At 47.3% G+C, this 21,994-nt stretch overlaps 4 protein-coding genes and 1 pseudogene across 10 annotated transcripts; 1 reads left to right on the top strand and 4 right to left on the bottom strand.

Annotated features, from left to right (window-relative positions):
* The first annotated feature begins 563 nt into the window (after nt 1-563).
* Nucleotides 564-3,678, top strand: LOC26533414 (uncharacterized; annotated as a pseudogene).
* On the bottom strand, nt 3,476-7,560 carry LOC4804198 (zinc finger protein 616-like). The gene is made up of 10 exons (XM_001360760.4): nt 6,558-7,560; nt 6,353-6,502; nt 6,025-6,286; nt 5,813-5,965; nt 5,606-5,749; nt 5,405-5,540; nt 4,887-5,342; nt 4,642-4,828; nt 4,351-4,583; nt 3,476-4,292 (listed from the first exon to the last, which is right to left on the bottom strand). The coding sequence occupies exons 1-10, from the start codon at nt 7,363-7,365 to the stop codon at nt 3,675-3,677; spliced, it is 3,147 nt and encodes a 1,048-aa protein (XP_001360797.3). The 5' UTR covers nt 7,366-7,560; the 3' UTR covers nt 3,476-3,674.
* LOC117183189 (odorant receptor 46a-like) lies at nt 7,484-10,599 on the bottom strand. Of its 2 annotated transcripts, XM_033378095.1 has the most exons (4): nt 9,458-10,599; nt 9,305-9,393; nt 9,075-9,249; nt 7,484-7,755 (listed from the first exon to the last, which is right to left on the bottom strand). In XM_033378095.1, the coding sequence occupies exons 1-4, from the start codon at nt 10,295-10,297 to the stop codon at nt 7,702-7,704; spliced, it is 1,158 nt and encodes a 385-aa protein (XP_033233986.1). In that variant the 5' UTR covers nt 10,298-10,599; the 3' UTR covers nt 7,484-7,701. The 2 variants fall into 2 exon arrangements, with proteins under 2 accessions (XP_033233986.1, XP_033233985.1); XM_033378094.1 differs by lacking the exons at nt 9,075-9,249; nt 9,305-9,393; nt 9,458-10,599 and adding an exon at nt 7,814-9,052.
* Nucleotides 10,600-10,714: 115 nt separating this feature from the next.
* LOC117183604 (uncharacterized) lies at nt 10,715-12,236 on the bottom strand. The gene is made up of 3 exons (XM_033378096.1): nt 11,979-12,236; nt 11,517-11,909; nt 10,715-11,459 (listed from the first exon to the last, which is right to left on the bottom strand). The coding sequence occupies exons 1-3, from the start codon at nt 12,022-12,024 to the stop codon at nt 10,852-10,854; spliced, it is 1,047 nt and encodes a 348-aa protein (XP_033233987.1). The 5' UTR covers nt 12,025-12,236; the 3' UTR covers nt 10,715-10,851.
* A 99-nt stretch (nt 12,237-12,335) lies between these two features.
* On the bottom strand, nt 12,336-21,891 carry gem (transcription factor CP2 like gemini). 6 transcript variants are annotated; one of them, XM_015184189.2, is made up of 12 exons: nt 21,155-21,891; nt 19,969-20,080; nt 19,588-19,830; nt 17,554-17,626; nt 17,084-17,491; nt 16,881-17,025; nt 16,111-16,581; nt 15,863-16,038; nt 13,986-14,193; nt 13,800-13,918; nt 13,437-13,511; nt 12,336-13,369 (listed from the first exon to the last, which is right to left on the bottom strand). In XM_015184189.2, exons 1-12 carry the CDS (start codon nt 21,494-21,496, stop codon nt 12,946-12,948), a joined length of 2,796 nt encoding a protein of 931 aa, XP_015039675.2. In that variant the 5' UTR covers nt 21,497-21,891; the 3' UTR covers nt 12,336-12,945. The 6 variants fall into 6 exon arrangements, with proteins under 6 accessions (XP_015039675.2, XP_015039677.2, XP_015039676.2 ...); XM_015184191.2 differs by having other exon boundaries at nt 13,800-13,915; XM_015184190.2 differs by having other exon boundaries at nt 17,084-17,488.
* Nucleotides 21,892-21,994: the final 103 nt, after the last annotated feature.

Here is a 21,994-nt window from a genome sequence, read left to right as displayed (position 1 = left end):
CCTTCAGTTATAGTTACAATTACAGCCTCCTCCGAGATATATTGTGTACATACCCGCATACCTAGTGTGCAGAATGAAAGTTTAACCTTTGATTTGAAATTTTGCAGAGGTAGTACAGAATGGCAAATCCATGAATCCAAGTTTCAGCGAAGATTCTGTGGCTGAGACCACTTGCTTAAAAAATATTAAAAATTCAGACGGTAAGTCTACAAGGTCCTCTCCCCCAGGTCCTACAATACGAATGTCAAGAGAAAAAAAAAAACAAAAAAAAAACTCAAAACTTAAACAAACAAACTTTTTTTGTATCACATTTTATTATATTGAGTGTTGTGGTTGTGTCAATGTTGTGACTTGCATCCCAGAGATAAGACTGATTGAAATTTTAATTGATGTTGTTTGTTGGTTACATAACATTCCCGACACCCGACACCCGACACACGACACACGACACCCGACACCCCCATCACCAGACGCCCGACTCCACGAATCCACGACTCTCCGACTAACTGTGGCTCCACTAACCCTGGGACAGAGGGATCGCCATCGACATCGACAGCAACTAATTCCGCTCTCTAACTCACTTAGCCCAGCCCAGTGGCCAGCTGGCCAACTGCAAGCTCAGCTCCAGTGCTGGCGCTCTGGCCCAGTTCTCCCACCAGGCGTCATCGGTCGAGGAGGGTCCGGGCCAGGACAAAAGCGAGTCTGCCTCTAGAAATCTAACCATTCCCGTGGTGCTGTTTGGCTTTCTGCATGGCAGCTTATTCGGCTCATCGCTTTCGCTGCGCAATACCCGGGTGGCCCCCACAAACCCTGCGGACCTGGAGGCCGGCCAAGAGGACCCCAATACGGATAACTTTGAGAGGAACAGCACGATGACGCTGCCAGTGCCCACCCAGCGCCGCAGTGCCAGTCCGAGTCCGAGCTCGGGAAGTGGACGGACGGGTCGATTCTTTGCAGCCGCATCGCAGTTCCTGGAGACAGGATTCTCGCACAGATCGGCTGCTGCTGATGGTGGGCCGAACGGGTCCTTCGGTGTGGCAAGTGCGTGCGAAGCATCTCTCTCCCGCTCTGGGAGGATCTCCTACCCTCTGCTATGCTGCGATGCTAGGGATGCATGCCGTCCACCTGTGTAGAGTGCCCCGCTTTGATTTGTAGCCTTAGTTAGTCCCAGTCCAGCCGCACTCCATGCTCCCCCCACACACATCCCATCTGCCACTAGACATAGGACACAGGACACAAAACACCACAACGCTTGCTTCAGAACTGGGCTGGAGAATATTCCAGCCATCTACAGGCATCTCCGACTAACTCCTACTAACTAAGCTCTCGCTCTCTCTCTCTATCTATCTCTCTATCTCTTGTTGACATTAATCATATAATACTATATATATAATTATCAATATCGTATCCGTATTTACTAATTGCTCCATAAATGTGTGTAACGGTACTTTTTGTATGTGTTGTTGTATATTTGGGTTGACGTTGACTTGCTTAAATGTATCCAAAACCAAAAAAAAAAAAAAAAAACACCAATAACCAAACCAAACCAAAACCAACCAAGCGAAGCTAGCAACCAAAACCTAACGCACAAGTCAATCTCTCTGATTCACAAATTGCCCGCAGATGAGGAAGATGAGCCGCGCTGCACGCAGCTAACCAATAGACACAAGACGGCCATTCGGTTCATTCGCAAGGTGAGTACGTGGTTGGACACGGACACGGACACGGACACGGGGCACCACTCACCACTGGAAGGGATCGAGTCGGATATGCAACTGAGAGAGATTTTTATTCCAGCTCAAGTACTTTGTGGCACGGCGCAAGTTCAAGGAGGCCTTGAAGCCGTACGATGTCAAGGATGTCATGGAGCAGTACGCAGCTGGTGAGCACCAAAGCCCTCCCCTGTTCTGCTCCCCTAAATAGTATCCTTCAGGCTATGAGCTATAACTCTAAGACTAGCCATTGTACTAGCTTCAAAACTTTATACCTCTCTTTGCTCCTTCTAGGCCACGTGGACCTGTTGGGTCGCGTTAAGATGCTTCATTTGCGGTGAGTCTGCCAAATAAACGTGGAATGAACATCCATTTCCCTACCATTTACTGACTCACGTTCATTCCACAGTTTGGATCAAATCCTGGGCAAACAAGGCTCCAAGGCCAAGGACGTCTATGCATCTAAAATAAGTTTAGCCTCCCGTGTGGTTAAAGTCGAGCGACAGGTGAGGTGGCCCCACAATGGTTGACCAGCCCAACAGAGCTTGACTGTAATTATTGTTGCTTGGATAGGTCGCTGACATAGAAGAGAAACTGGACGTGCTGATCAAAGCCTACATGGAGGATCGTGATAGATTCTTGGCCCTACCCCTCCCAGCAAAGCCCAGCAAAATACATTCCATTAGCCCTAGCCACAATCCCCTGCACCACACTCACAACCTGTCGATGATCGATGTTTGGAAGCGCACCGCGGCACTGAGTGTGCATCCAGAGCACACACCGTACCGCCACTTCGGCCACATCCACGGATGGTACAGAGCTGAGGGCGCTCACCTCCACGCAGACAATCACAACGACAACCGATGTGATCGCCACGCAAACCCCGATGCCGCCTCACACGCAGCATACATCGACCAATACCAAGGTAGAACTGAGACTGAGTCCCTCCAAACGATCTCATAATTGTATATTTATATCCTTTGTAGTCTTCCGTGCTTAACTCATATCAGTTGGGGTCTGAGAAGCAGCAGCACAATGATGTTTTTATGACTGAATTAGATAATAGGACCAAGAAACGTGTTACGTTAAGGTTGGTTCCGCCATTCCCATAAGCAAATACTTATACGAATAAGAACTATCACATGTATTGCAGCCTGCATAGATCCACATCGGAGCCATATAGCAAGCAGGAACAGCGCATTAGTATACCAGACGAGGGAGCACAATCCCTGGAGTGCGCTGCAAAGGCAACGCCGCCAGATAGTTCAAGTAATTAAATCAAATTCAATCGAAATATATATGTAGACTTAGTGCCTGCCTTTGAAAATGTTCCAAAAATTCTTACTGCTTTAAATGAACTGCGGAACCGAATTAGAAGTTGAGGTTCTGAATATTTAAGTACGTATATCTCCCCACATCATACAGTTATCCTTATCGACGAGTATGAGGACTTCGAAGAAGAAGATCTGAACTGCGAGGGCGAAATGGAGCATTTCCCATCGTGGGAGATCGACAGCGACATTGGGGTCGACGTGGATGTGGATGCTGACGGTGACGGTGACTGTGATGAGTCCACTGAGGACACGGCCCTGCTGCACTGTGCCACGCGCACCGCCATTGTTATTACACCAATTAGCCCAGTAAGTCACATTCAATTACTGTCGTCCATTTGTGAATGAAACTCTTCGATTTGATATATAGGTAAGCTCCGCACACAATCTTCAACAGTTAAATGACCAAACTACAACGCTTAATAAATCAAATTTGCTTCCGCCAGACTCTGGCTAGTTAATTGCATTGGAATTAGCCTAAATGTACGTGTAGCTATTACATTATCATTAGAATTGTATTATGTACTATGGAATACATATTTATGTCATTTTCTGACATCTCTGTGTTCAAATTATGGATAGCAAATGAACGGAAATCAAATTAAATATATCTGCTTTAGCAAAGAAATGGCTAATCATCCGAACGGAGTTTTCTTCCATGTTTTCTGTTTGAGCCACGGTTCGGCTTTGGTTCCCCCTCTGCCTCATCCTCGGCAAATTCCAGCGCACATTCTTCATCCTCCTGCTCCATATCCTCCTCTTCCTCATGCTCTACTTCCTCATGCTCTACTTCCTCCTCCTCCTCCTCTGTAACGTTATAATCAACGTCTTTCATCGTGTCCATGTCAACAGCAGAATCGTCTATGAACTCAACTTTTTTATCTTTCAAAATACCAAAGCAACGTTTCTTCGCTGCCGGCGGTCTTGCGATGGCATACGCCTCCTCCTCGAGCACATCGTCAGCTACTAAAGTGGAGTTGTGCACCTTGCGCAAATGCACGTTCAGCTGGGAACTGGTGGTAAACGAACGGCCGCAGCCGTCGTCAATGTAGTTACGGCACACATGCTTGGAGGCGTGCACACGTTGTATGTGGTTGGTCAGTCCTTGGCGTCGACCAAAGTGCTTGTCGCACATCTTGCAGTCGAAGGCGAATCGCTTAAAGTGCTGGCCCAGGGTATGAACAGACAGTGACTTTTTTTTCCTGGTGGTGAAGCTGCACTGCTCGCAACTGTACGACTGGGAATGGAGCTGCAGGGGGATACCATACATCGGTTGGAGATCGAATTAGTAATGCTACAGTACATACCCTCTTGTGAGCCTCCATTTCGCTCTTGTGGTAGAAGCCTTTCTCGCACACACTGCAGGTGTAGCGCTTTTTGTTTGAGTGCACCACATTCACGTGAGTGTCGTAGTTACGTCTGTTCTTGACAATCTTGAAGCACTGCGGACACTCGATGGGCTCGTGCCAGTAAGCATAGTGTTTATCCAGGGCATCCTTGCTCTTGTACGAGGCGTTGCACAGTGAACAGACCACATTGTCTGAGAAGAAGCGTCGTTAAGATAGTCGGGAATTAGATTAGGCGTATTGTGCGCTCACCATTATTGTGGCTCCGGGCGACATGGACGGATAAGGACATTTTCGATCGGCATAGCTTAAGACAGAATTGGCATTGCCATTCCTGCAGCGGCTTGGCCGATTTCTCCTGCCGCTCTTTAGACTCATCGTGAGTGCGTCGCTTGTGCGTGTAGAGTGAGTTCCAGTTTGCATATGCCGCCGAGCAGTCCTGAAAGGAAGATTCATTCAAGCCACAGTTTTTACGGTTGTCTGGCGTGCCATGTCACCTTCTGGTCGCACATGAAGAAGGTGCAAATGTCCAGCTTCCGATGAGCAACATCTACACGCAGTTGTTGATAGTTGCGCCAATGGTGACGATACAATTTCATGTCGGTAAAATCCTTTCCGCAAGGCTGACACGAAAAAACGCCATTGTCGTGCACACCAGTCTCGCGATGGGACTGTAAGTCTGACTTCTGCTTAAAGTACGTGGTGCAGTATTCACAGACATAGGCATCGCGTAGCAGTTCCACGTACCTCTCCGCCCCAAAGCAGGCAGAGCCCTCGCTCCCACAGTGGGCGTCCATTTTCTCCTGATTCTCGCTCAGTTGGCCACAATTCCCGCAGACATGAACGGAACGTTCGATAATCAAATGGGACTTCATGTGGACGTTGTACGTGGCCTCAGAGGCAAACTCGCGGGAGCAGAGCTCACAGCTGATGACGTTGCCATGCATTGATCTCTGAAAAGTTTACCCTGATAAGTTCACCTATATTACTAGAATATTTCGATGCAAATTCTTACTGTGTGGCTGTTCAGTTTGCCACGCGTCTCGAAGGTAGCCAGGCATTCGCCGCAGGTGTAGGTGGCGTTGCCCACAGTCGCGTGCGACGTGTTGTGCTCTATGAAGACAGCGGGATCCCGGAACGTGCGATCGCAACTGAAAGCGGGGGAGAAGTCAGTATGTGGAAATGGTGCAGTAGAGCCTGAGAGAACGTTACTAACAGATCACAGAAGAGAGTGCCCTCTGGCTCGTGGGAATAATGCAAATGTTGGAAGAGCTCGTCGATGTTGGTGTTCTCATAGCCACAGACAAAGCAAGCGCGCGGTCGGTGCTTCTCCAAATGGAATTGATTGTGAAAATTGAAGCTGCATGGAAAAGGAAGAGGACATATCATGACAAGAGCAACTTCATTAGAAATCAGAGCATACCGCTTCCAGGAGGGAAACTCCAGGGCGCACATTTCGCAAAACAAGCGAACGCCCCGTTTTTTCTTGATGATATGCGCACACGAATGTTTATTGTATTGTAAAATATTTGAGAAAGTCATCTTGCATTCCGGACAGCTGCCGTAAATGGCAATACTAAAAGAGGGAGGGTTCCATAATATATCACAGCGACCTCATAAAACAGACTTTCTTACTCAGCCACAGGCGCATGTAGAACAACCAAATGCATGGCCAGAAGTTTGCGTCCTTTTAGCTCCAAGCTGCAGCCCTCGATTGGGCACCGAAAGACATCCGACCGGGACTTGTGCACCCTCAGCATGTGCTCCAGCAGGTTCTCGTAGCTAGTGGACTTTAATGTGCAATGTTGGCAGACAGTATTCCAGTTGAACTTTAGCTTCTCAAAGCTGGTCCTCACCACCGTGGCTAAGTACTCGTATAAGTCGTCAATGTCATCCTCTGTAATGACATAAAACACCACAGTGAATGGCGGTTAACCCATTCGCAGATTTCAATTCCACGTACTTTCTTTGATCTCGACAAAGTTAAAGAGGACTATATTGCTGGCCTCGCTCTCCTCGTTGTCTGCCTCGCTCTGGCTCTCCGTTTTCTGCCTTTTTAGTCTGGATGGACGGATGTCTGGCTTGGTATTTACCTCCTCTTCAATTGAAATATCTAAAAACCGAAGTTCTTTTAGGACAAAATTCATAAGCCAATAGTTTCTACGCACCTTCATGCTCGTATATGATATTCATCCCATCTAGATCTTCTTCTTCAGTCACCTCAGCTTCAGCCTCAGCCTCCGCTTCCTTCTCTGGCACTGCAATTGTTGTTTGGGAAGAGTCGGGAAGAACTGTTTCTGACTCATCTACCACGCCCGGCTCGTCCTCGTTTAGAATATTGAGAATGAGGGCACTAATCTGCTCCTGGTCTGCCTCCTTCGGAGCATGCTTAGTCTTGGATGGTGCCTTGACTTTATCAACTTCGTCTGCTACAGAGGCCGCAGATGGCAGTGGCACGGATACATTTTTAATTATACGACGGCTGGGTTTCGGGTCCGGCTGTATCACCGGCACAGGCTTTTCCACTTTAGTCTGGGGCTCCGGCAGTACGGCCTTCTTAGCCGTAGGCTTGACAGGCTGTGCAGTATTTGGAGGCGTGTGGGATGCACTCGTTGCAGCGCTTGGAGCCGTCTTGGAAGCACTCCTTGCAGCATTTGGAGGCGTCTTGGGTGCGCTCTTTGGGGCAGGTGCATCCTCGACAGCGCTCTTTCGTCTGGCAATCGCAGCATCCTGTTCTTTCTGTAGCTCGTCAATGTCAAACAATCGGATCAGAACATTCACGCACTCATCGCAAAGGAGCTGTTGCTGATTAGCGTTGGGTGTCACATCTAAGCTGAAGTGCTTCGCCAGCAGCTCTTGGAGTCCCAGTTCCAGGCCAAATTCATCAAATATCTCCTGGTACTTCAATTTGGCCCCGAATGCGCTGCAATGCAGGCAGCTAGGACCGCTGCGGCTTGTTTTTGGGTTTTCCGACATCTTAACTTTGTCCGTCAGCAAGAACGCCAGCTAACTGACCGATACGATACGATTGATGCGATAATCACAGACGCACAACTTGTTAACATGGACAGTCCTTACATTTTTAAACACCCACTTTGCCCGAGAATACAATTTTCTGCGCGTAATTTACTGCATTTCTTTATTTAATTTAATTGCGTGCTTTGCTAAATCGATAAGCGATAAAAATACTTTTCTAGTTTTTTTTGCCAGCTACTAGTGTGACCATATTGCTGCAGGGAGGATTGAAATCTTGATGGTTGCCCGGTAATATTTGAATTTATTTTTAGGTAATCCATTGATAACAATCAGATTCTAACTGTTAACGCGCTTCAGCAGGGCAAAGTAGCTGTAGGAACAGTTCACAATCTGGAAATAAAGAAAATCCATTAGTTATATTCAGAATGGTGGGTTGATGTTTCCCTACAGATCCAAAAGCCTCCAGACTAAAAGTGAAAGTGGGATTAATAGTGCGCAAGCAAAGCGGCGAGTCTAAGCGCTGCATCATAAGCAAAATCATTTGGCGATTTTCCTTGTTCCAGCTGGTCCATTGAGACTTATAGATGCTGTGGCACAGGCGCGAGCTGTGGATTGTCACCTCGTTGGAGGCGTAGCAGATGATGAAGATCTGCCAGAGCATAACCAGCTGGTAGATGCAAGTCTTGGTCATATAGATTGCTTCTCCATTGGCAATCGAAATGGTCGACATGTCGAACAGATTGGAAACCAACACCAGAATCGAGCACATTAGCTGCACACTGCCTGGCACTTTGATAAACACCTCCACCAGATCCTTGAGCTGCACAATCCTGTTGTAGTGGGCACTACACTCGCGCAGCTCCCTGGCAATGCGCTGGTTATCCTGCGGTGTCTCAGCCGGCCCCAACTGCTCCAGGCGCAGGGCGAACATCTGCACCTGTACCCGTAGATAGGTGAGCACACTGTAGGCCACCGATTCGAAGGCAATGTTCAGGCAGCACGTGGACATCAGAGAGACAGCGTGGGTCAGGAACAGGACCCAGTAGCACATTCGTCCCTCAATGCTGCAGAGCTCGTACATGGTCAGCGGCAGCTCCGAGTTACCCGCAAAGAACGGCACAAGGAGAATAAGGGTGGCTGTCACTAAGCACGAAATGCCGTACAGGTTCCGCAAGTTCACCACCGACACCCTTCCGGCTTCCATTAGTTTCTCCTCTTGCTCACTTTTGGTCGAAAAACTCGAGGATTTTATCATTGTGACGAGGCCCGCCAGCTTCCGACTCTTCAGCTTCAGGTGCATCAGTTTGGTCATGCAGGATATCTCGGTGGCGAACATGTAGAACACCTTGAGTATCTCCCGCAGATGGGCAATGCTGCCGGCCAGCTCCATGGCGAACAGCAGCAGCATTCCACTGAGAATAGCAAAGATCGAACAGAATCGGAGCTGGTGCCAGCGGCGCTGCTGCCCTGTGGCCCCATCTGGAAGTTTCCAGATGCCCAAAATTTGAAAGTACCACACCTGGTATTTGTAGAAGTGCCCTGTGACTTTCAGATGCTGCTGATTCATGCTGACTGGCAATTCCCGACTGACTTAACCTACGTGTCCTGCGTTGCGGGCCTTTTATAGCCCCAAGTTGTTGCAACGACGCAAATGAGGATAATTATGGAAATCCGCTAATCGTACAGTGAAAAAAAAGGGAAGAACGTACCGAGCTGAAGAGCGCCAGGTCGAAGGCACGACTGGGGCTTATGGTCCTTATCCTCAGCTCGTAGTGGAGACGTTGCATGAAGAGCAATGCATTCCGGCGATCGGAGCGACTCCAGTCCACCCAATTGGTATTGTAGAGCCGATGGGGCAGCTCGGCACTGCAGTGGGTGACCTCGCTACAGGGTACTCAAAGGGTACTTCAATCACTCAATCAGTCAATCAATCACTCACCCCGCAAAATAGCACAGCATGAAGATCTGCATCAGCATGCAGGCCTGGTAGGTTACGAACTTGAACAAGGCCAGCTTCTCATCGGACAACTAAATATGTGATGAGATAAATATGGTAAAAATGCATTTCCATTATCAGTTCTGCTGCACTCACCAAGGCTATGGCATAGAAGTTGGCTGTCAGCACCAGTACCGAGCAGAAGATCTGCATCGATATCGGTGTGCAGAGCCGACGCTCTATAGTCTCGGCCAAATCCACGATCGCAATGTGGAAGCGGATGCATTGCTTCAGTTGCACATCAATGCTCATCTTAGTGTTTCCGTTGTCGTTGTCCTTACCTTGGCCGATCTTCTGCAGGCGCAGTGCCAGAATGTCCAATTGGCAATTCACGAATATGAAAAGCGAGCAGCACAAGGAGTCGAAGCCAATGTTCGTGAGGCACGAGGTCGAGAGCGCCAGGCACTGGTAGCAGTACAACAGCCAGTATCCGGCCGAGCCCGGATTGTCATCGAATGGGTTGTAGGTGCCCAGTGGCAGATGCGACCAGTCGAGCACGAACTGTGGGATCAGTATCATTGCGAGGGCCGCAAATGACAGCGCCGCGTAGTAGTCTCGCGTTTTGCGGGTCGTCTCGCAGGCTGCCGCAAATATGGCCCGCTCCTCAGGTCCCTCCGGACGGAAGTCCTCATCGTCCAGGCGGTCGAACAGCTGCTGGAGCGCCACATTATTCATCTTGACGGATATCAGCTTGGTGGTATGTCCGGCGCTCGTGGCCAGCACAAAGATGGCCCTGACTATCTCGAACATGTTGTTCAGGTTGGACACTACGTGCAGCACCAGCAGAAGATCGAACAGGAGCACCCAGAAGCCCATGACGTGCCAGTAGTTGATCTCATGGAGAATTCTTTTCCAGCGCTGTTCTTGTGGCATCAGCGAGTAAATGTTGAAAATAAACGTCTGCCCCGTGTAGAAGATTTCCGCCCTCTTAGACATGCTCCTAAACGATTCTTTGACAATTTATTGGCATTCAGGAACTCTGAGCGCTTTTATGGCCACTCAAGCAGCGTTTAAAATGTCGTTAGGCCGACTAATTGTTTCCCAATACGATTCCCTAAGAAATAATTAATCGGTATCTTTATAGCGATTTGATTTCTTCCCGCATGGCGGCTGCAACATGGTGATTAATTGATAATAATGATAATATTAACGTAGCTTAAGAAGAAAAATTCTGGATAATAGTCAATCCGCCCTGCAGGATAGACCCAATCATTGTAACCCAATTACATACATAAAATTTAATAAAGAAGTGATTCCTTCGGTTTATTTCTATTTCCCACGTCCTGCCCATGTCTTGACTCTTAATAGAAATATTATATGTTGATTCATTTGTAAACTGTACCACAATTTTCGTGCAGTGATTGCTGTTTTGAAACTTATACTATTTCCAGGCATTAAATACAAAATATTAAATTATTCAGGCGACGATTATTGCGTAGGATAATTTCGTAAGGCCCGCCCAAATACCCAGGCTAATGAAATATTTATGATTAGAGGGGAAATTGCTTCGGATCACAGCAGAAGGTGAAGCCATCGTGGGGCGTATTTGGCAGGCTCAAAGGGCAGCTGACGGGGCTGCAAATATTCAGGACCTGCGGCCTCTCTCGCTGGAACGTACAGTTGTAGGTGAGGAAAACGTAGAGCCCTCTGCCACCGACTTCTCGCACAACCTTGTAGGTCCACTCGGGGACTGGTATCTTCGAGCCAGCAAGGTAGGCCTGTTGGAACACTCCCCTCGTGTCTGCCAGCATGAGTATTCCGATGCCACCAGTCTTGACCCGGAACGGTGTCGATTGGGGGATTATGCTGCGCACCCAACGCTCGATCTTCTCCCAGTTCCCATCGTTGATTGACTTGAACTGGGGCACAACGTTCAGGTATCGGAAAGTGCTGCTCATCTGATCCACAAAGAGGAAGTCCGCCGACGCTACCAGATGCCCACGATTGATCACTAGGGACCGAGCACTGGTCAAGTAGGTCTGCCCGTCCCCGTAGATGTAGTTAAAGGCGTGGTAGATGTTGGATTTTAAGTAGGCAGTCGCCTCTCTGGGGCTGAACAACTCATCGGCCACAAACTCTACCCACGGTCGTCTGGGAACTATCAAGGACTCAATGGGCAATTGGGGGAGAGTAGTAGGAGGCGGGGAACACTTACAGAAGGACTTGTAGTATACATCGCTCTGCGAGTACAAGACCCGTGCGTTGCTGGCATCAAAGCACGTCCGATAGAGCTCCAGCTGTTGTCCCTCGATCGTATATCCCACAGCATACATGGTCCCAGAACACTCGTTGTCCCTGATACGCGTGACTGTTGGCCTCATCGGTTCGTTGCATAACATGGGCATAGCGACACTGAACTGTCCATTGTCCTGGCACTGAGTCTCCACCCAGTCCGTGACAGTGCAGAACATGCAAAGAGTCACTCCGGCAGGAACGATTTCCGTTCGCTGCAATCGAAAGGCTCCACTGGCATCGCGATAGGTGAATATCCGATTCGTTCCCTCCACCATATTCTGCGCAATCCGACAATCACTCCGAACCCCGCGACCTGCGCTGGAAAAGGCACAACTTTGGAGCACATTATCATGAATACACTAGTAGACTACTAGACACTTGCCCATGGCGCAGAGCAGAAGGAGCAGGAGTATCTGGGAGCCATCCATCTGATGGGACGCTGATTCTGATGACTATTAAATTTTAAGAATTATACTCTAAACTGATATATGAACTACTGCCATCGCACTACATTTTTGGGGGATCCCCGAAAAATATATAAGTTGTAAATCGATAGACGGATCCGATACTAGTTCCGACCCATTGACTCATCGATGAGAACCAAACAGGTGATAGTTATGCAACGAATCGATAATAGAATCTAAATCTATTGTGTGTATAGAAATTTGCAATCCAAGCTCACTTAGATCCCCATATCCCAGGCACTTACTTTCCCATCCATTCATTATTAGAGATCGTGTGTTTTTTTGACAGTCCACTTGTGGATAACACTTTATTGCTTCTATCACATACAAAAGTTGTTGTTTGGTTGCTAGTTGAACTCTGCTTCGAAACAATTGCTCAATTCTTGTATTCGTGGTACTGTACTTGATGATGATATTATATATGTAATTATTAAATTTAGGTTGCTTTTTTTTGTGTTTTTTTCTTTCTACTTCAAATGGTGCACATACATAGATATATGCGTGTAGGTGGCAGGCGGGCATGTGCCGTGGCAATGAACTAAAGTAGAACAAATATAGCGAATCGAAATGCCATCGCTTGGGGGGTGTACTGTACTCGTAAATGTGCATAATCGTAGGTGGTAAAAAGATAAAGTAAGACATGCATAAAGTAAACAAACTTAAAAAGAGTGAAAACGGTAGCTCACATATTTTGCACTAATTCTTTAACAAAAAGGTTCGGCTTGGGTATTGGGGTTGGGCGGGGGCTGGGTTTGCTTGCTTGATACTTGTTCAAAATTGCTGCGCGAAATCTCATAGACATTGAATCATATATAGAAAACGATATCGAACTGTGAGTGTAAATGCTATAAGCTATACTTGGTTTCTAGGGTGGTAACAGCGGGTTCAATTGTTGTCCTGCTTGTTGATCAGCTTCAAGATGACCTTGCCGCTCTGCACATCCAGGGCATAGAGGCTGCCGTCCTTGATCTCGTTGTTCAGCACCTCGTCGCTGACGCTGACCAGGATCCCAGACGGTCCCGAGATGTACACGCAGCTCTTGTTGGCGTCGTTGTAGATGTTCGAGCCGCTGCCTGAATACTTCGAGTGCATGCTCCAGCTGTTGTACATTGCAGCAGCAGCAGCGGCGGCCGCGGCGGCAGCAGCTCCTCCATTCTCCTGGGCACCCGCCTTCGCCATGAATTCGTAGAAGCCGGGCATCTTGAACAGCTTCTGCTGCAGCTCCTTGGCCGTGTTCGACAGCAAGTAGATGGCATTGTAGCTGCAACCGTCAAGGCTGGCATACAGCGTGAGTCTGGGTGTGATGGTCCTGGAATAGATGAAGGTGGTCTTAGAACAGATTTTCAGACTTCGACTTTCATTTGGGGATCACTTACTTGGCTCGCAATATGTTGAACATGCGTATGCCGTCGGCCAGGCCACAGATTTGTATCAGATCCTCCTTGGACATGCTAAAAAAATAGGCCCAAAAGCGAGAGACATGAGGAACTAGAGCATCCAAATAAGATAAAGCCGACAGTGCGTTTCGAAACCGTGAGACTGTCGGTAATTTTGGTAATTTATAACCTCGTTCGAAACTGAAATTTCTAGTCGAATATTTCTTATATTGAATTGTGCACCATATCTTTAAATCTTTGAACCACATCGATTATTAATAACTTATCTATGAGATTATGTCGTTGGGCTTTCCCAAGGCAAGGGTCGTACAGTTTCGAAACGCATTGTAGAGAAGTACAAACCGCATTATATCAGCTCCTGAGAAGTGGGCGAACGTCGATAGATAGGCCGTGAGGCGATTGTTGGTCAGCCACTGCGTCACTTGGGCGGGCGTCGATTCTGGCATAATGTTCTGATTCTGCTATCATGATGGAGGGTGATATGATAAGTTTGGGATTGGCGAGCTACTGTGCAGATATAGTACGTACAAAGTCATCCATGTCCGCGGGCACATGCTGCGGCGAGACCATGTTCGTGGCGTCCATCAGCTTGAGGTTGGGCGAGTTGGTTGACGTCACCGAGTTGATGGCAATGGGGCTGCTGCTGCTGGTCGCCGGCGATGCTGCACTGGACGCGAACGGAAGCATCCCATCGTACTTGGGTATGTGCACGGGCGAATTGGGCCAAAGTTTCATACTGTGGAAGAGTGAGGGAAACGCTGTGATTATTTGGGGCCCACTGTACACAGCACTACAGCCGAATCCTACAAGTTCTGAGTAATCCCGTGCTCGGGCTAGGGCTCTGTATCTTGCAGTGACAGGAGGGACGATCCTTAAGAGGCAAGTGCATGTTCACGAATGCAGCCAGGCCTGGCCAGACCAGACCAGGCCTGGGCTCTGCTCTCGGTCTCCAATTCAGGGAATGCGGCAGGGAATCAGGTTTTCTCTTCAACGAAACGGCTCGATTTCTCTTACAAAACGATACACCCCTACCCGGAACCCGATAGCCCCCGATACTCGATACGATCCCTGATTAAATAAGAAAACTTGTTTGGACGTGTATGTAAATCATGCATGGATAAACCGCATATACCCGTAATTCATACTGCCGCCATTCATGGGGAAATTTCCTAGACTTTCAAGTTCTTTTCCCTCCCTCCCCACTGCCAAATTCCCTTGCCCCCCCCACTCAGCCTGATCGAATCTACAGAGATGGATTATGGACATTTTAATCGGAATGCTCATGTATTCTGGAACGCCAGCAATGTACCGCCCCGGGGGTCTGCGGAGTGACTAGCAAGTGGAAAATACAATCGATTTGAGACCTACAGGTCTCCCTATCTCATTCGCCAATATGATCTGTGGTGCCTGTAGTGCCGTAGTGTGGCCTGCGAAACAAACAAAATCATTCAGCCAAAAAGAAACAAAACCGAAAACCGGTTAAAAGCAACTTTAAACTATAAATAACTTGGAGCAGGGGCGGCCCCAACGGCAGAAACCACACGAAACGCTCTTCGGGCGTTCTCTTAGCGGGCAGCACCTTGCCAATGATCCTTCAACTCGGTTCTCTTTAGCAGCACCTCTCATCTCTCTACCGCTCTCTCCATATCTCTCATATAAGTGGTATATGTATGTACATATATCTATGTATGTACATATTTACGCTCTCAATTCGATTGATCGCTGGGATTTATGTGACAAAACGAATTTACTCTCTCTTATTCGGTGCGGGAAAATTCCATTCCACAGTGCGTGTCAGAGCTATAAGTCTACAGAAAAAATAAAACTAAACGAAAGCTCATTGTATTCTGTTCTATTCTATTCTATTTAATTCTATTCTATCAGATTGAAAAGCGAAATCGTTGAACAACGTATAGTAAGCATTTGTAAATTCGCATCTATATAGATTTGAAGAAACATTAAATAACCCTAAACACTGAACTCATTGATTGATTGAATATATAACCACAACATTTGGGTCTATATATAATACGGAATATTAGAGCCGATTAAGATTGATGTTTCAGAGCTTCAGCTAGGAGACATCGAGTGGGTGGCCAAGCCGCCTTAACGTTCTTAAACGCACTGTAGTAGAATAGATAAGAATCGAGGGTCTACACGTGCATGTAAGACGGAATATGCGCATGATGATCATAGTAACTGGATGTTATGCAAATAGTTGAACCTAGACTGCAGTGCAGTGCAGTGCAGTGCAGGAGATCATAAATTAAAACCCCAGCCCTGGCTGTCACATAAACAACACTCTCGAGACAATTTGCACGGTCAATTGAAAGATTGCGTCAACTGCGAGCGACTACGTCAATTTGAACAGTCGGGGGATGGGATGGGATGAAATGGACACTCACTACTCGGGGCTGTAGCAGCCCGTGGTGGTAGCGGGCATCACCAGATCCAGCGATATGTCGTTCATGATGGTGCACTCGTAGCTGGGCTGGAACTTGTCCTGCTCCGACTGTGGACGCTTCTGGATCTTCTCGCGGTCCTGCTTGTGTTTGCGATCGGCGCCCTTCAGCTTGAAGACCTGCGGGAAAGGGGTGAATGAATGAATACTGTCTCTATATCTCTCCCCATCTATCCGCACTCCCTCACTCACCTTGATCTGGCAGGCAGCTGCATGGACGGCCTGCTTGACGCTGGCGATGGATAGCCCTCCGCTGCAGTTGCTGTTGCTGCTCCCATTGGGGGTGCGCTCTGGGGAGGCTGGGGCAGTCGAGCCGCTATTGTTGTTCGAGCTCGGATTCGTGTTGTTGTTGTTTTCTATATAGGTTTCGATCTGGAGTCGAAATGGTACACCTTTCTCCCCGCCGTGCTTCTTTGGGGTAAATTCGGTTGAAATGCAGTTCACCTTGACGTAGACGCCGACCTCCTTGAGGGGATCCCAGAAGATCTCGACGGTGTTGAGCGAATGGGAGCTCAGGGGCTGCGAGACGTGGCACAGGCCGTACGAGAGCGGCACATCCACCTCAATGATGCGTTCGCCGGGGCGGGATTGCTGCCATTGCTGCATCTGCTCGCGCTCCATGAACTGGAGGCGGCGCTCGTGGAAGCAGATCTTGATCACGCTCTGCAACAGAATTTGCAACAGATGAAGTCAGACTTTATTGCCATAGGATAGATGTGTAGCTATGCCAAAAATAGATACTCTTGTACGAGTATCTCCCCCTGGTCGTACGCATGCACGGTCCTCGTGAATCCATCTCTCAAATTCTTCGTCTTAATTGGGTTTTATTAAAAGCAATTGACGCCAGACAGCCAGAAGTCAAATCATTCACTGAATCACATGTCTCTGCCTCAATTGGAGGAGGCATCGGCATCGGCATCGGCATTGGTTCAGCCGCAGCTGGGGCACAGCCTTGGACTCACCTTCAGAATCTTATCCCTGTAGAGGGACAGGTCCCCGATCTTCTTCAACTTGATCTCGTAGCTCTGGCCCTGGTTCAGATACGTCAGGGTCTCCTCATTGTTCTTGGTGGCAATCGAGGTGGCGGCAGCCAAAATGTACTGAAACCTAAATGGGAGAATCATCAGAGTAATCGGACCAGCTCCTCCATCCGCCTGCTACTTACTTGTGATCCTCGGCGTGTGGCGCTCCGTTGGCGGACACAATCTCTATTTTGGATGGATCGAGCACGCTTAACTGCTGCTGGGGATTGATCTTGCCCTTGTCAGAGTGTCCGCCCAGCTCATACTCGCTGGCAGCCACTGGCGAACCCTGGGGCGAGCCACAGCCACAGAGGAGCCCGGAGCTCAGGTCGTGCTTGCCATTGCCAGGGGACGTCTCCTGGCCACAGGCCACCGCCAGCTGGGGGGAGTTCTGCGCCTCGTCCACCTTGGCAATCGCCACGGTGGCAGAGACACTGCCTCCGGCATTGCTGCTGTCCAGCGAGAGCTTCGGATTCGGCTTGATCTGCTCCGTCTGGGGCTCCTGCTTCAGGGTGGTCAGCGTGGGGGAGAACGACAGAAAGTTTTCACTGCTTGTAGAGGAAAAAATTAGCTCCGATCTGACATGGCCTCGCGATCCCAGGGAATATCTTACTTGTTCAAATACGAGTTGCTGTTGAACTCGGCGTTCAGATCAAAGCCAATGTCATCGCTCCAGCTGCTGCGGCCTAACAAATTAAAGAGTATATAAAAAGATAATTCAATTCAATTGACATCTCGATACAATCCTAAGAATACGCACTCAAAAAGCGCTAGTCCGCTAGAAACATTCATCAAACATTTTAAATGTCCCAAAAATGATCAGACAATAAATAAAATGCTTCGCTAATTGATTTAATCTATCTGCAGATACCGAACTGAACGCTATATACAGATCGGACAATACACTCAAACGAGTGGCAGCTCAATTCCAGAGCCTATCCACAACCGAATGACGCACAAACAAATTTGTGCTGTTTTTCGTTTCGCATGCGAGATAGTGTCACAGCTAATTGTTGCTTGATTAAGAGTATCAAAAGTATCTGGAAAGTCGAATAGATAGAATTGATACTAGTCCCGGCTATCGTTGATTGCCGCCCGGTGATATGCCACGACAAATGGCAAAGGGAAATGGCTGCCAATCAGTCCACGCTGCCGCCTTCGATTATATAATTTCTGGGGAAAAAGGCTAGACAAAAGCAGGAGTCATTAAGAATGACTGAATGATCTCTGATTCAATATACTCGCGCTCGTATAGTACACACTATCGCTTCCTCTCTCTCTCTCTCTCTCGGTGTAAATTCTTCCAATCTACTACTAGTGGCTGCCCAACAGTTGTTTGGTCTAAAGAAAAAAGGCGAGCATTTGGGTCTTATCTGCGGCAAGTGTCGCTTGATAAGCCATCGAGGGGGGAAACGCGGCAGAGCTTTAGATTCGAGTCAAAATTATATGGCCGGGTCCCCACACACACACACACACACACACACACACACACACACACACACACACGGCATACTCTAGTATAGAAGTATGTGTATCTGTGTGGTGCCAGTGTCATGCCTCAGTCACCCGCTACGGAATAATTAGTCCAGCGGCTAGTGGTTGGGACCTTGCGTGATTTTCAAACAATCTCTCTGACAGATCTCTTCAAAGCTAACGGCGGGTTGGGAGTTGCACTCTCTTTCGCTCTCTCTCTCTCTCTCTCTTACTGTTTCTGTATGAGTTGGGGGCCTGGTTTGGTCTTCGGAAAAGTACCAAAACTTACTGGAAATGTTCTATTATTAAAGTGCGCTATTGATTAACAGCAGATGGATACCATGGTGGTAGGGAGGTGCTAAGTTAATCCCAGTCGCTGCTCTGCTGTTAATTTCATTAAGAGAACCAACTCCTATAGCGGCGATGTTAATGAATTTACGAAACTATTTAATGCCAGACTTCGAGGGTGCAACTCCATTTCTGGCACTCCAATCTCGGACTAACCATTTCAAACATTTCAGGTTAAACCCTTCGATAGAGTCCGATTTAATTGCGAACTCACGAAGTCATCTTTCGGATAACTCTCCACATTCATATCTCCGCATACGCATACACATAAATTTACCCACTCATATCCACATCTGATGGATAGATAGATACTGACTAATTAGCAGTGATATTTCTCTGCTTGTTCAGCACTTAGCACGTCCAGAGATAGGGACAAAAGCAGAAGAAACAGAAACACATGCACTCACGTTTTGCCTTATGGAATGATAAACTTAATTATAGGATGGCTCTATCTATCGGCGTATCTATCTATCTATCCGTCCATCTGTCTGATAGACAATCGAAAATCAAGGGACGCAAACGGGTTTCTTAATTATTCCCAATTTACTACCATACACGAGTATACACGAGTGTACACGGGGTATACGCGAGGGAGGAGAGGAGAGGAGAACGAGTTTGTGGCCAGGAAGAGGGTCGGGTCTCGAACAGGTCTCAATATCGGATTAAAGTCCAGACGAAATTTCTTTCATTGTCACTCGCTTTCGTTGATTGTGGGTCACCGAGCAGTCAATAAACTTATTTACTTATGCAAATCAGATAGCAAACGCTTTAAGCGTAGCGATGCGATCAGATAGGATGGCATGGGGGATTGGATTGGATTCCTTACCAGAGTGCTTCTCGCGCTTGTGCTTGTCCTTTTCCTGGGGGGCCACTTTGGGGGCCAGCTCGCCGCTCTGGGATGCTGTGGGGGAATTCTCGGTCTGGCCAATGTCCAGTGAGTCCCAATCCATTCGTCTTTTGCGGGAGCCGCTGTTTAGGTAGATGGTCTGAACGTCGATTATCTGCGGTCCCGGCGAATCCTTCGACTGGGCGTCTACGATAACCGTAAGTTCTTCGATTAGCGATATCTCTAAATGCAGCACAGGTTATGCCACAGAGTTGATGGTGATGGTGATGCAATGATGATGGAGATGGTTAGAGCTGCCTGACTGATGATGGACTGATCGACTAATCGACTGACTGATGGATCGGGGTGCTGTGACCTTACCTGTCCACGATTCCTCAGAGTTTGGCGGCGAGTCAACGAAGTTGATCACTTGCTCATAATCCGTTCCAATATGCTGATGGTGGTAGCCGCTAATAAAGTGGCGGTTCTCGATCTGGAAAACCAAGCAGAAGCAGAAAGTGACTTTCAGTGGTCTAAGCCTGAACTCGTAGCTCGAAAACTGTTTTTCGATTCGTAGTCGTACTATAGGAACACGATTTCGAATCAGAAACAGAAACAAAGCCCGTCTAGCCGCCAACGAGGCTATGCCCTCACAACATTATCTCTAGAGTCCAGCTCAAGTACTATACTATGTGTGTATATTAATATGTTTTTGTACATATGTACGTATGTAGGTCCGAAACCTTGCTGATAAGGTCGCGTATAATCTCTCTCCTCTCTCAAGTGAGAGTAGGGGAAAACAAAAATCGGGTTTTGTTGCTTCCATTTAATTATGTTCCACAAAGATAAGATCAACATGCCCGACATTTGAGTAAATATCCCCGGATCGAAGATCTGAAGAGGTAACAATCAAGATATCCCACCAAAAGGAAAAGGGAGGAAAAACAAATATGTATATAAAAGAGTAAGCAGCTCTGGCTGTTTACGTAACATTGCAACTATTTATTAGGCGCTGGTTTCCCCATAATTCTGTCTATCTCCCTGCCCCCCATCAGGCTACCACAACGCTGTTATATGATACTTTGTCTGCTGTGCGAGTATAGTATAGCAATTAGCAATTGAACTACATATGTATAAATATGTGCCTATGTAGATTTATATTCAAGGCGGTCTGAATTCTGAGGGAATTAGTTGTAGATGGGAGTCATTCTATTCCATTCGTAGACGCGAGCACTTGCTCAGGTAAAAACAATTGTACAAATATACCTACACACCACACTAGATTTGTATTGGGTTAGTTTATAGAGTTACGGGAACAACTATGGACATGTGTTACTATCTGTACGAGCTTTTCCCTGGGAAAGCGTTTTAGTTCTGCTTCCAAGCGAACGTTCTATAGATTTCTGATTAGTTTCAAAGACTATAAAACTATCAACCCATTAACAATTTCTTAATCTAATGAGATGCTCCCCAAGGGCTGCCTACGGCTTGGGATTGGGTCAACTCTTAACCTAGCGGAGGGAAGCTGATCACGGGGATCACTCATCACTGATCACTGATCACTTACCTGATTTAAATTCTCGCTTGCACTGTTGTTGACGTTGCTATTAATGCTGCTGCTGTTGTTGTTGTTGTTATTATTCTGATATTGGCTGCGATTCAAATTGTTGTTGAATTCCATTTGATCGAATTCGTTGAAGATGCTCAAATCGAATTTCGTGGAATTCGTGCGTTGTGGTAGTTGAAGTTGTAGTTCCTCGTTTGGCTGGTGTTGTTGGTTGATTGGATGGTGGTGATGGTTGTTGTTGTTGTTGTTTAAATGTTCTTGTTGCAGTTCTGAATATTGCGGGTCGAATATGCTTTGTAAATCCAACAGACCGGAGTTTTGCGATAGAAACGAAAGCGCCATTCGGTAGATGGGCGTCGGATCTGCGTTCTTTTCTTGTTCCTTCTCTATGATGTGATGTCCTCGACCGAAAAAACACACACGCACTCGAAAGTCAATAACGGGGAGGGAGGGGGGTACACACTATTATATCTATAAGCACGTTCGTTCCACCGATATCGCTAGCGGTGGTATCCTTGATGGGCGCCAGCAATTTTTCACAAGTATTGTGCAGAGCGAAATGCAACAAAAAGCAATAATAATAGTAATATTCGAAGTAGAAATAAAATGTGGGGCTTTGTTATATTGTGATGGCTTATTAAGAATTGGATTTGCTTAGGTTAACATTTTGGATCTGTTCAAAATGGTCTTTATGACACTACACCGTTATGCGCACAGCACTCAGGATTTTGGATTTTGTATTTTGGATTGCGGGTTGCGGATTTTGGATTCCGTTTAATAACAATTTTGCACTTCGCGTGAGTTCGACTAACAACCAAATAATATCGATATAGTTAATAT

Source organism: Drosophila pseudoobscura, chromosome 3, assembly GCF_009870125.1.
Source record: "Drosophila pseudoobscura strain MV-25-SWS-2005 chromosome 3, UCI_Dpse_MV25, whole genome shotgun sequence".
Taxonomy (NCBI): domain Eukaryota; kingdom Metazoa; phylum Arthropoda; class Insecta; order Diptera; family Drosophilidae; genus Drosophila; species Drosophila pseudoobscura.
This window is presented reverse-complemented; position numbering and strand designations above follow the sequence as displayed.

Bases quoted from the DNA above. Each gene is read 5' to 3' on its own strand.
- LOC4804198 (XM_001360760.4), bottom strand. From the start codon at position 7,365: ATGTCGGAAAACCCAAAAACAAGCCGCAGCGGTCCTAGCTGCCTGCAT. The intron at 4,829-4,886 runs GTGACATGGCAC...TCTTCCTTTCAG, and splicing joins TCTTCATGTGCGACCAGAAG to GACTGCTCGGCGGCATATGC. The intron at 4,293-4,350 runs GTATGTACTGTA...ATCCCCCTGCAG, and splicing joins AAATGGAGGCTCACAAGAGG to CTCCATTCCCAGTCGTACAG.
- LOC117183189 (XM_033378094.1), bottom strand. From the start codon at position 8,932: ATGAATCAGCAGCATCTGAAAGTCACAGGGCACTTCTACAAATACCAG. The intron at 7,756-7,813 runs GTAGGGAAACAT...CTTTATTTCCAG, and splicing joins GTCTGGAGGCTTTTGGATCT to ATTGTGAACTGTTCCTACAG.
- gem (XM_015184189.2), bottom strand. From the start codon at position 21,496: ATGGCGCTTTCGTTTCTATCGCAAAACTCCGGTCTGTTGGATTTACAA. The intron at 17,026-17,083 runs GTAAGTAGCAGG...TCTCCCATTTAG, and splicing joins CCACACGCCGAGGATCACAA to GTTTCAGTACATTTTGGCTG. The intron at 13,512-13,799 runs GTTTGTACTTCT...CTATTTTTTTAG, and splicing joins TCAGGAGCTGATATAATGCG to CATGTCCAAGGAGGATCTGA.
- LOC117183604 (XM_033378096.1), bottom strand. From the start codon at position 12,024: ATGGATGGCTCCCAGATACTCCTGCTCCTTCTGCTCTGCGCCATGG. The intron at 11,910-11,978 runs GCAAGTGTCTAG...TTTCCAGCGCAG, and splicing joins CCTTCTGCTCTGCGCCATGG to GTCGCGGGGTTCGGAGTGAT. The intron at 11,460-11,516 runs GTAAGTGTTCCC...AGTCCTTGATAG, and splicing joins TGTATACTACAAGTCCTTCT to TTCCCAGACGACCGTGGGTA.